Below are 12,500 nucleotides of genomic sequence, written 5' to 3'. Positions count from 1 at the left end.
GTTTTGCATAATTATTGCTTCAGGCAAGATAAGCTTTTGAAAGATAGGTCAACTTGTATTGAAGTGTTTGACAGACACTTCAATCTAAGACTGCATACTAAGCAATTTTCAGTGTTAGTTCTGAATATCATGATCATGAGAATCGTCTACAGTCTCCCGGGCCCATGACATTCTCGATCCGGCGGGATTTCTTGTCTCAAACATTGCAATCAGCTAAAAAGACAAAATATGGAGAGAGGGAATGATGAAGAGAAAGGAATGGCGAGATAAAGACAAAAAGAACAAAAATAAACAAACTGAGCAGAAACTAAAGTATGACAGAAAGGGAGAGCGAGAGAATTATCATATTTTAAAGGGAGAAACGACAGCGGCAGCAGCACCACCAACAACAACATTTGATCACAGTAACTTGACAAAAAAAAATGAAAAATGATAAAAGTGTCAGTGCATTTAAACTGTACTTAGTATATAAATTAGCATTTACATAGCTGCTATGTTGGCAAGCTAGGTATGTCAACTGTAGGAGAAGGCCGCAAGAGAAGAGTGGAGGGTGAGGGGGTGGTTTTTGTTTTTGTGTGTATGTTTGTGTGTGTGTGTTTTTGTTTGTTTGTTTGTTGTTGGTTTTTTTTTTCTTCTTTTTTTTGGGGGGGGGGGGGGGGATGCGAAACTCGTGCATGTGTTTCATCAGTTACAGCTTTCGTTCTTCTCTGCTCTCACAGCCACAGCCCTGGCTGAGTGTCGTGTTTTGTCCTTTCGGTGTACAGTTGTGTAACAGTGGCTGTTTAGACAGTTGCCAGGCATATCAGTAGTGGCCCAGTGTGACTCAGCCGCACGCAGAGGAAACAATGAATATTATCGCAATGATTCAGTTCATACAAAAAACCCCTCCGTTTCCAGGAGATGTCAGGAAAGCCTGTGTGTTTTGGGGAGGGCAGGGTTGGGGGCGAAGATGGGGGAGGGGCCGGGTGGCAGTGGAATTGTATAAAGTGGAGAATGGCATTGGACTCTCATCTCATCAATCCGCCCTACACCCCCCCCCCCCCCCCTCACCCCCCTCCAACACTTGCTACTCCTGGTCCAAGACATGACTCGAGTGGTCTGAAACGTGATGCTGCCGCAAGCGCTTTGTTCCAACAGCTAATTGCACATGATATTGAAGATATTATCTCTGAGAGAAGTTTGAAGAAGACGAGACTGATGAAGTTGGGTGGATGGGTCCGGAGAGGGATGAAGAGCTGTAAGGACGGAGAAAGAGAAGGGGAGGGCAGCTTTAAATTCTCTAATTTTTGTTTAGAATCGGATCAGAGAACTTAGTAACTGTTGAAGAAAGCGAGACCATTTACGGCGAGGAGGGATGAAAGAAACAGTTCATCCGTCTGTGTCTGTCCGTGTGTGTTTTGGAGGTGTTGGTGGTGGGGGTGGGTGGGCGTTGGGTAGCAGGCTAATTGCCCCCTGGACAATTGCCCCCCCCCCCCCCCCCCCGACAACTCTCCCCCCCCCCACCATAAGAGGACAATTGTCACCCCCGGACAACTGCCCCCCTATTCTTTTCTGAGCACTCTCAGTCATGCAAGTTTTTACAAAGTCAATCCGTATGTGAGCGATGTGAGAGTGCCAGAAAAAGAGACACTGACTTGGAGACAGAGAGACAAGGAGAGACAGAGACAGACAGACTAAGAGACAAACAAGCAAACATACATACATACAAACAGACAGACACTGACTGAGGCGGAACCAGGGCCCGAAAAGAGCCTGGGGGAGAAATAGGTAACTAAACAACATGACTGAATCACTTTTAATGTCACTCAGTGACTTGTGAGTCAGTAGGACACATGTTGGAGGAGCTAGGGTGAGAGGTGTAGACTAGCCGGCGTGCGAGGGTGGGGCAGGGGCGACAGAAGGTAGCCGCGAGGCCGAAAGCGATTGGGGAGTGTGACGTGAAACTACGTACTGGAAGAGGCACATTTGGAGAGGGGGGGGGGGGGGGGGGGGGGAGGGGGGGGACTGTGGTCGAGATGGCACAGAGGACGTCCGGTTGGTGAGGATAAAAGTTGTGTGAATTTAGATTTTGAGTCTACCTGGTACACCAGGAAGAGTATTCTTCCCCCACTGTAACTGAAGCTGCCAGCCGGCACAGCAATTTCTCACAAGCCGAGTTTATATCTCTGCTTAATGCAGTTCTCGTGTCTCTGAAACAGGCTGAGCGGTTCACATGTCACTTTGAATAACTGATACAGGCTTTTATAATCAAGTTACCTGTGAGGCTGTGTGGAGGCATGTCTCACTGTGTAAGGTATTTACACGGTACATATAATATGCTGCTCAGTGTTTGCTACACTGAAGGGGTATATATATCACTTCATATTTTACCTGGCAGATATTTTGACCCCCTGTGTTGTCTTCAAACAATCTCTGTGTCATTGTGGTGCATAATGAGTTGCACTAAGGATATGCGTCCGCTTTTGTGATCAATCAATGCCAATATGAAGCTTATATCGCGCGTATTCCGTGGGTACAGTTCCAAGCGCAGGGATTTATTTATTTTATTTTTATTTTTATGCAATTTATATCGCGCACATATCTCAACACACGAATTCAAGGCGCAGGGATTTATTTATGCCGTGTGAGGTGGAATTGTTTTACACAATACATCACGCATTCACATCGGCCAGCAGATTGCAGCCATTTCGGCGCATATCCTACTTTTCACGGCCTATTATTCCAAGTCACACGGGTATTTTGGTGGACATTTTTATCTATGCCTATACACTTTTGCCAGGAAAGACCCTTTTGTCAATCGTGGGATCTTTAACGTGCACACCCCAATGTAGTGTACACGAAGGGACCTCGGTTTTTCGTCTCATCCGAAAGACTAGCAGTAGCACTTGAACCCACCACCCAGGTTAGGAAAGGGGGGAGAAAATTGCTAACGCCCTGACCCAGGGTCGAACTCGCAACCTCTCGCTTCCGAGCGCAAGTGCGTTACCACTGGGCCACCCAGACCACATGTGATGCCCTTGAAAGAGCTGATTTTATATTTTCTCATGCTGCCCTCTCTCTCATTTTTTAATGCTTTTTGTGTACTAGTGTAAACACTTTTAAACAGTCTATGCGTTTGTGTGTATTTCGTGCATGCAATTCTGCTGGATGTGTATGAAAGAGAGCGGGCTGGTTCATGTCTTTATGGTCACAAATGAAGCTGCTTTGACTACAGAGAGAGACAGAGAGCGAATTTAAATCCCATGCGCCCCTATTACCCTCACCTCAGCAAAGTATAAAGAACCATCAGAAAATGGATTACAAAGGTACTTCTTTATCTAATCTGATTGCAACAAAGAAAATTGTGGGTAAATGGGTACACTCATTGTGAATTATAGGAGAATGAATCCAACTGTTTAGTTTTCCGAGTTGATGAGGGAAAAGGAAATAAGGCAGGACAAAGGTATTGTTTCCCTTTGGCATCAATACTGCAGTGTGGATTTAGATGGTACTGTTGTCAGTCTGTTTTGATGTACAGTGGAGTCCGGGTACAACCAATCTCAAGGGAGATACATTTTAGTTCGTTATATCAGTAATTCGCTGTAGAGTTTTCAACCCTAAATGGCCTCAAGACAAGTTTTCCCACTCACCTTCAAATGATCGTCCCATCGATCTTTCCTTGGAGAGTACAATCTCTGCATGTTTTCAACAGCTTCATAATATAATCCATAGAGAGCTCTAGCAAACTAACAGCGGGAGGTGCACGAAAAGCGTCAGTTTTCACGATAAAACTTTGACTCGCTCATTCACGGGACATAACTGCACTCCGGACTGTCCACAGTGTTGAGCAATTTAGGAGACTTCACTGCCTGAGGAGAGTATTGATTCAAATGAACGCGTGGTTCTATATCGCGTCACTCGGTCACGGATCGGAGAAAACAAAAAAACAGTTCCAGATTTCGAAACCATGTTCGTCAGCCATTGTTTTTAGCAAGACAGACCACATGTGCACGAGCTTCGCTGACGTACATCGCAAAATGTCATGACGTCACCACAACTTTCGGTTTTGGTTCGATCTGTGCACCTCCCACTGTTAGTTTGTTCAGAGTTCGCTCATCACGCGATGTGCACTTGTGTTTGTGTATTTTTGTGTATTTTTATCTTTGGAGACAATTATTGACATCAGTTCGTTGTAGCCTTGTGACTTTTAGAGACAAAACGGCTCTGGGGCGATGCGATGAAAACGTGTTTGTTATAAGAGGGGTTTGTTATGCAAATGAGTTCAAAAGGTTCGTTGTAGCCGGAAAGTAACAAGTAAGAAATAGAAGGCTGTCTGCCGGGAAATCAATGGCAGTTCGTTAAAAGCGGGATTTCGTTATACCCAGGTTCGTTATAGCTGGACTCCACTGTACATTCATGCGTCGAGCTCCGCGCACATTTTTGTGCACGCTCAAAAATCCCAACGCACACAGTGAATGACGACGAATGCATAGCGTTGGTCCAGCGCGCTCGATGAACGAGCAAAGAATAATGATGCACACCCAGTGAACGACAACGCATTGGCTAAAATTGCTAAAAAAGGCAATCATAGCTTCATCATTTTTATTAGCACATTAGCCATCAACCATGTTTCAACAGTTTTCCTCTCTCTTGTTACAGATAGACGATGACAACAATGGCTACATCACCGTCAAGGAGTTAGACACAGCGCTCAAGGCGGTGGGACTCAACCTCCCAGGCTACGAGGTTCGCGAACTGGTGGGCAAGTATGACACAAAAGACGCCGATGGCAGACTGGACATGGAGGAATTCCAGAAGCTTTACATCAACGAGAAGTCCAAGCGAGACATTGGCCACACCTTCAAGAAGGTGGTCACCACTCGACAGGGCGTGGCTACCATTGGGGGGACGTCCTACGCTTCCTCTGAGGGCACCACCCACACAGTCAAGGCAGGCGAACAGAAGGCTTTTACGGAATGGATAAATCGGTAGGGGCTTGCAAATCTCAAGAGATTTGGTGTGTGTGTGTGTGTGATTTTTCTGTTTTTAAATGTAGCTTTCTGAGATGACAAGAAATGTGCAGTTATGCAGTTTCAACCAAAATTTACATCTGGCAATAATTCAGTATTCTCAGTTGCAGGACCTTAGGTTACAACAGTTCTGTTTTGCCCCATGTTATCTGAATTTGATACCTGACCCTCCCTCTCTCAACTCTGAGTTAAAGAATGACAGATTGAAGAAATGTTTCAAGTAGTAGCGTGCTTCAGGATGAGTGATGATTTTAATGACAGATTGAAGAAATGATTCAAGTAGTAGCATATAGCTTCAGTATGAGTGATGATTTTCTTGTTTTTATGAGCTATCTGACTGTGGTGTAAGAACGTTGCATTGGAAAAAAGTGAAAGTTTGAACTTGAACGTACAATTTCTTGGCAAGAAGGCGACAGTGTGGGTCAGGGAAGCCTAGTTACTGTGTCACCATGGTGTCGAGTACTGATGTTGAACGTTCAGTTTGTCGTTTTCAGCCATCTCGCTGATGATCCTGATTGCAATCACCTTCTGCCCCTGGATCCCGATGGCAAGGACATCTTCGCCAAGGTCAGCGACGGCATTCTCTTGTGGTGAGTGGCTCCCCTTTGACGTCGGCTGAATGCTGCTCTCACGACATTGCTCTGTTCATAGAGATCCGAGAGTAATTAGTATGCCATAGGTTTGTGACCAAGAGACCAGGGCTGAGGTGAAATCACACTCACACCTCATTCTCAACCAATCCGACCCCACAGCTGGCCCCCATTGGGGTTGTTATTTTCTTGTGCACTTCAGCCCAGAAGCTCACTAGTTTTTGTTTTTTGTGTGGTTTTTTTACCTCAGTTTTTTACAGGTTGCTACTTCAATTATTTGTTGCCTTTTCTTTCATTTTTTTTTTTTAAGGCTTGGAGCAATTCTTCTTCATAGGTCTTTTTCTTTCTCAATCTAAAATGTGTACATTTTTAAATCAACAAACTTTATCAATAAACTAATATCATGTTAAAAAAAAAAATTCTCAAAAATTCATAACATAAAGTTACTCCTAATGTTCAGCTCAGAAGCTCACTAGTTTGGTGTGTGTGTGTGTGTGATTTTAGATACAGCAGGGAACACGGTTAGAGTTCTTTTTATGGATTTTTCATCAGCCTTTAATACGATTCAGCCCCATATACTTATCCAGAGGTTAGTCCAGTTAGATGTGAACAATAATTTGATTTTCTGGATCAGGGAGTTCCTATGCGATCGGCCACAACGTGTCAGCCTCAGCAACCGTTTGTTTGGTCATTCTGTGCTTTCAGACGAAGTTGTTTTAAACAGCGGGGCCCCACAAGGTTGTGTTCTCTCTCCTGTCCTTTTTTCCATTTACACAAACAACATGCTTTTAAATGATCCAGTTCTAGCCCTCATTAAATATGCAGACGACATGGCCCTCGTTGGGCGTCTGAAGGACGACGAAACTTTGTCAAAGTATTTTACCCAAGTTGATCTTCTGAATGAATGGTTCAAGTCCAGTTTCTTGCAGTTGAATGTAGGCAAAACAAAAGAAATGATTTTTGGAGGAAAGAGTGATAATTGTGGTCCCCAAAAAGTGAGAATAAGCGACAAGGAAGTTGAACTTGTGGAAACCTTCAAATATCTTGGGGTTTCAATTGACAATAAGCTGACTTTTAGTGATCATGTTCATGCTGTTTATAAGAAAGCTCAGCAGCGACTTTTTCTTCTCAGGAAGCTTAAATATTTTAATGTCAATCAAAGTGTTATGGAACTTGTGTATCGCAGTTTGATTGAAAGCATACTGACTTTTAACATTGTGACATGGTATGGTACCACAAATGTTAAAAACAAAGCTAAACTCCACCGCATTGTTGCGACGGCTAGCAAGCTTGTTGGGCAACCCCAACGACAGCTGACCAGTCTCTACGAAGCTGCCATTAAGCGGAAAGCTCTCAAAATTGTCCGTGATCCGATCCATCCTCTCAACCCCTGTTTCGAAATTCTCCCTTAAGGTAAACGTTATAAGGTCCCTTTGGCACGCAAAAACCAGTTTAAAAAGTCATTCCTGCCTTCTGCAGTCACCATTTTAAATTCTTCTCGCATCACGTAGAGGCTGGTCGGCTGGGAAAAAACAAACAATGTGTACATGTGAAGGTGTGTGGGAAATATTTGTAATGTGATTACTCGGCTGTGAAACCCAACTCCTGTGATATGAGAGGGTAAATTTACATAGTGCAATATCATATTTGATTGTATCCCTTTTATGTTTTATGTTTTATGTGTGTCGTCCTATACAATTGTTGTTATAATCGTTTACAGGCAGACAGGGTGTGCCGAAGAAAATTTTCCATTTTTATGTAATATTTTAATGGACAATAAAGTGCTGTTATTGTTATTGTTATTGTATATGGCCGCAATAGCCTATAGTGGATAAGATGTTGGCCTCCCATGGGGCAGGTTGAGTGTTCGAATCCCGCCTGTTGGATTAAGGGTGGAGATTTTTTCGATCTCCCAGGTCAACCTGCTTGTGCCTTTATTGGTTTAAACAAAATTTTATTAAGATTTTCTTCGCATGAATAGTTAAAAAAAAATACAGCTAGGACCCGCACTCAAGCAAATGTGCCTTTATTCCCCTTAGTGTGTATACTGACACCAGCACAAGACCAAGTATGCACAGAAAAGTTTAGAAAATCAGATCTTAAACAAGGAAGGAGTCTGAAAATGGAGGTCAATTTACAGAGCTATTTAAAGGCTGCCATATGTATACGTAGCGTTCATTAATTAATTCATATTGTTTACATGTGCCAATAATGTTATAAAACTGCACCTAAGGGGATATAATAACGATTGGCTGTAGCTTTTGAACACAGAAAAAATTATTTCAGTATTGCAAAATGGTGTTGATAGTGTCTGATGTAAACAGAACAGTCTCAAAGTGAAAGTGGATGTTTTCCGGAAATTGCGAAGTTAACAAGAATACAGAAAAGCGCGCTTTCCTGCTTAGCACAATACGCTACCGCGCTAATCTGGCGTGTAAATATCACTACATTTTGCACGTGGAAGGTGAGCGATTTCCTTCACGCGGGGGATTGACGAACTGTCTGTGTTGACGGTCTAAAAATTGCCCAAGTCCTGGAGAACTGTTGCTAAACAATGCAATAAAGAATTAATTATTTCTCGTAATTGGTAAGGACTTCAAACCTAAAATTTTGCAGGAAGCTTAATTTATACATCCCCGCAACGATGGGAAAAGCCCTGGAAGTAATTAAACTAATTAAATAGGACTATGTCAGCCTTTAAAGAACAGACGATCTGAAAAAGCAACGTCTTAAAAAGAGAGAAGTCTTAAATCAGAGTGTCTTTTATGAGGAGTGGGGGGGGGGGGGGGGGAGGAGGAGGGGGGGGAGGGGGGGTTCACTATATACAAATCAGGGCTGACATAATTTCAACATTTGTGTCCATTTCACACTGCAAAACAGCTGAATTGGGATAAAGCTTGCTGTAAAATCAATTCACTACATTGGTAGCCCCCTTTTAAGACAAGTCCCAAAATCTGAGAAAATCAGGTCTAATGAGAGGAGGGGTTTGAAATGGGGGTAGATTTGCAGGTTATGAAGAAAAATCTGGGAAAACAAGGTGCGAAAAGGGAAAGTCTTCAAATGGGGGTAATTGTTCAGAATTTATGAACAGATTGTCTGAAAAAACAGGATCTTAAAAGGGGGTGGGAGTCTTATATTGGAGGATTCACTGTAGTCTAGCTGCACTGTACAGAAAAACAGGCACCTACGTTACGTAACACTTGTCCTTAATTGAGCCTGAAGTCGACTTCGCGAAGACTTGCGAAAACTCAGGGCTATTAAAAGCTTTGCGCGCCCAGATTCGAAAAGAATACTTCACGTAGTCGACTTCGTCCTGTTAAGGACAGGCTTTAACCCTTACAACTGTTTTCAGCAAACTGATCAACCACTCCGTACCCAACACGATTGATGAGCGTACCATCAACAAACAGAACCTGAGTCTGTACAGACGGCATGAGAACTTGACCTTGGCCGTGAACTCTGCCAGCGCCATCGGCTGCAGCACGGTCAACATCGGACCCGAGGATCTGGCTGCGGGCAAACCCCATCTGGTGCTGGGACTGCTGTGGCAGATTATCAGGGTCAGTTTGCAGTGTGAGGGAGTGCGTGTGTGTGTGTGTGTGTGTGTGTGTGTGTGTGTGTGTGTGTGTGTGTGTGTGTGTGTGTGCATGTGTGTGTGTGTGTGTGCATGTGTGTGTGTCAGTGTGTGTGTTTGTTTGTGTATCTGTGTGTGTGTGAAAGTGTAAGTGTGTGTGTGTGTGTGTGTGTGTGTGTGTGTGTGTGTGTGTGTGTGTGTGTGTGTGTGTGTGAGAGTGCGTACGTACTTAAGTATTGGTGAGTTTAATTTTCAACTTCATTATGTGTCTCTAGATTGGTTTGCTGAGCGACATCAACCTGGCGCACCACCCTGGACTGGTCAACCTGCTGTTGGAGGGCGAATCCATTGAGGACTTTATGCGTCTCTCGCCCGAGCAGATCTTGCTTCGCTGGGTCAACTACCACCTGGGTCGCGCTGGGATTGACCGACAGATCCACAACTTTGGCGAAGATATCAAGGTAATGCTTGTTTTTAACTGTGATGTGTGTGTTTTTTGGTTGAACCTATGTATGGATCGAGAAGCAGAACTAGTGTTTTTTCCTTTTTAGAATACTGTGGAATCCCCATTTTAAGACTCGCAAAAATCTGGAAAAATCAAGTCTTAAAACAGAGGGAGTCTTAAAATGGGGGTATGTTTACAGAGGTATTATATGAAGAGAAAGTCGGAGAAAACAGGGTCTTAAAAGGAAGGGGGTCTTAAAAGGGAGGTTCCACTGTAAAAATGAGTTAGACTTTCTGGTCCTTGATTTTCAAAATATTTGGTTCCTGATGGTTGATCTAGAAGTTTTGGTCATACTCCAGAAGATTAGTTTGAGTGGAAAAAAGATTTGCTGCACTTTGAATGGAATTTATGAGATAAACGGAAACTTTCCTTGTAAATGAAAAAAGTTGCATTTTTTGAAAAGGGAAGAAAAACCTTGTTGCCAAACTGTTTTTATTTGAGCACAGAGCTATATTTGTGCGGGGTTTGCTTCAACCAACATATAATGTGTGTCTTAATCCCTTTGATTAGTTTTTCAAAGGTCATGCACCTGTTCTTTCTGCTATTCTGTTGCAAATCAGAACCATGTAAGTGCTGACTCCTGAGTGTTGGTGTACTATGAACCACAGGTAGAGATCTCAACTGAGATCTTGCATCCAGCGAATTGTGTTGTTAATGTGTACACCCCGGAGATGATTTGCATGGTTTAATGTTCTTCTTGGATAGGTTGGTCATGCAGAGCTATCATTGTTCAGTGACACCACACATGCATGAACAGTTGTAATTATAGCGCCAGAAACAGTGTCTCCCAGAGTGATAAGAGATTTTCTTCTTCTTTGGTGCAAGAATTGGTACAATCTTTCCTTTTCGATGTCAGTCCCCACTGATGCTGATGGGGTCTATGTCGACCAAAAGAGTGGGATTCCCTGTAGGTGAAGTTCCTATAGATGGAGTTCCTGTAGGTGGATTCCCTGTATACAGGGAATCCCACAGGGTGAAGGTTTTCGATAAAACTTGCAAACCATACTCGAATTTCTAAGAGATATAAAAAAAAAAATTGAAACACATCAAATTCTACTGATGTCTCTAAGCATCACGTGACTTTCAGCCATATCAGCGAAACGCTACAGGAAGTACACCCTGTGGTATTTCCTGTATACAGGGAATCCACCTACAGGAACTCCTCCTACAGAGAATCCCACTCTTTTGGTCGACATAGACCCCATCAGCCCCACTGATTGTTGGTTGTGCTAAGCTGTGAAATCGTTTCTGCAATGTTACAAAGCGCACACAGATTCTGTGAACATCGAGCGTTAGGGATTTTTTTTGCCTCGTGCCTTTTCTAGTGACAGCTGCAAGTCGGTTCAAGTTTTTGCATGAAATATACATGCATGAATGACATGTCCTTTTGCAATAGAACTCTAGTGGCTGAACCTTTCAGTCTGGTGAAAACTGGTTCCCTCACATAGTGATGTGAGCGTTTCATGGCACATAATTTAGTCCTTTCCAGTCAGCTTAACTTCACAGTGTCATGTCCGTAAATATTCATTGTCACTGAATGAGCTAGCAGTTCTAGATTTGGTTTTTAGTGTGAGATTTTTTTCTCTCAACAAAACATGTAGATGAAATGAAGGACATATAGTCTGTTCAATGTTAATTTTATTAGAATTATTTCTGCAGCTCGGCGTATTTTTAGACTACAGCTGAAGTAGAAAAGTATTTTTGTTTTTTTGTTTCCTTTTGGCAAAATACATGTAGCTTCTTGTGATTGAATTGTGTCATTATTGTCATTGCAATCAGATCTTTTGTGGTCTTCTGACTGTTTGGTACTAATATCTTTGCCCACATGAGCTTTCTTCCATCTCTCGTATTTCTTGTCTGTAGCCACAGGTTTCTTCCGTCTAACTTTTCAGTATTCTAAACTTTCTTCCCATATTTCTTATCTGTGGCCGCAACTTCTTCTTTTTCTGCGTTCGTGGGCTGAAACTCCCATGTACACTCGTGTTTGTACAGCTTTTTAAATAAATGTTCTTCCCAATTTTTTTAATTTTCTACACGTGCCGACAGATTTCTTCAGATTCTATCTTATTTCTTACCTTTGCCTACAGTTTTCTTCAATCTCTTTTATTTTGAAAGGATATCTCATGCAGAACTGAACAGCGCTTTTAATAGCACTGCTGAATTATTTTCAGACTCCCAATTCTTGCACAAATTTTTATGGTCATTGTGTTCTTGCTTATTGTCAGTTCAGGCTAAATGCACTTGAATACTTTGAGCAAGCAAAGAAGACATGTTATTATAAGAGCATTTCAGTTGTCGTTTCCAACCAAAAAAACTTCTCTTTTTTTAGGCAAAGCAAAATAAAAACAAACAAAAAGATGTTCAGAAATGCAGAGGACGAATGAACTCATGGCTTGGACTGTACACATTATGTAACCTAGCTAGACCAGAGAGGTTTTTTTTCTCAAATGGCTTCTGAATGTAATTTCAGTACTTGACAAATGCTTGCACCATGAGAAATGGATTCACTGTTGTGGCGTTATTATTTTGGAAAGTCTTCTTGACTTTTTGGGGTTAATTGTTTTTGGTTTTAAAAGACGAATATTTCAGGTTTTCAATAGATTTTTGTCACAAAATTGAGCTATTTGTTACTTTGCAGGACTCAGAGGCCTACACATACCTTCTGCACCAGATCGCCCCGAATGGTTCTGGTGTGGCTCTTTCACCACTTGGGGTGAGTGACATTTTTCCAACCATGCTTTTTGCTACTCTAGCTGTGTGTGTGTGTGTGTGTGTGTGTGTGTGTGTGTGTGTGTGTGTGTGTGTGTGTGTGTGTGTGTGTG

At 42.6% G+C, this 12,500-nt stretch overlaps 1 protein-coding gene across 1 annotated transcript in view; it reads left to right on the top strand.

Annotated features, from left to right (window-relative positions):
* LOC138971186 (plastin-2-like) overlaps positions 1-12,500 on the top strand; it is a 99,847-nt gene that overhangs the window by 58,340 nt on the left and 29,007 nt on the right. The window contains exons 2-6 of the mRNA XM_070343836.1: positions 4,639-4,967; positions 5,504-5,599; positions 8,952-9,159; positions 9,449-9,634; positions 12,317-12,391. Coding sequence (XP_070199937.1) covers positions 4,639-4,967; positions 5,504-5,599; positions 8,952-9,159; positions 9,449-9,634; positions 12,317-12,391 — 894 coding nt within the window. The remainder of the gene's footprint in view (positions 1-4,638; positions 4,968-5,503; positions 5,600-8,951; positions 9,160-9,448; positions 9,635-12,316; positions 12,392-12,500) is intronic.

This window comes from Littorina saxatilis, linkage group LG7 (genome assembly GCF_037325665.1).
Source record: "Littorina saxatilis isolate snail1 linkage group LG7, US_GU_Lsax_2.0, whole genome shotgun sequence".
In the NCBI taxonomy this organism is placed as follows: Eukaryota; Metazoa; Mollusca; class Gastropoda; order Littorinimorpha; family Littorinidae; genus Littorina; species Littorina saxatilis.
Note: the sequence above shows the minus strand (reverse complement) of the source record. Positions and strands in the feature narration are given on the sequence as shown.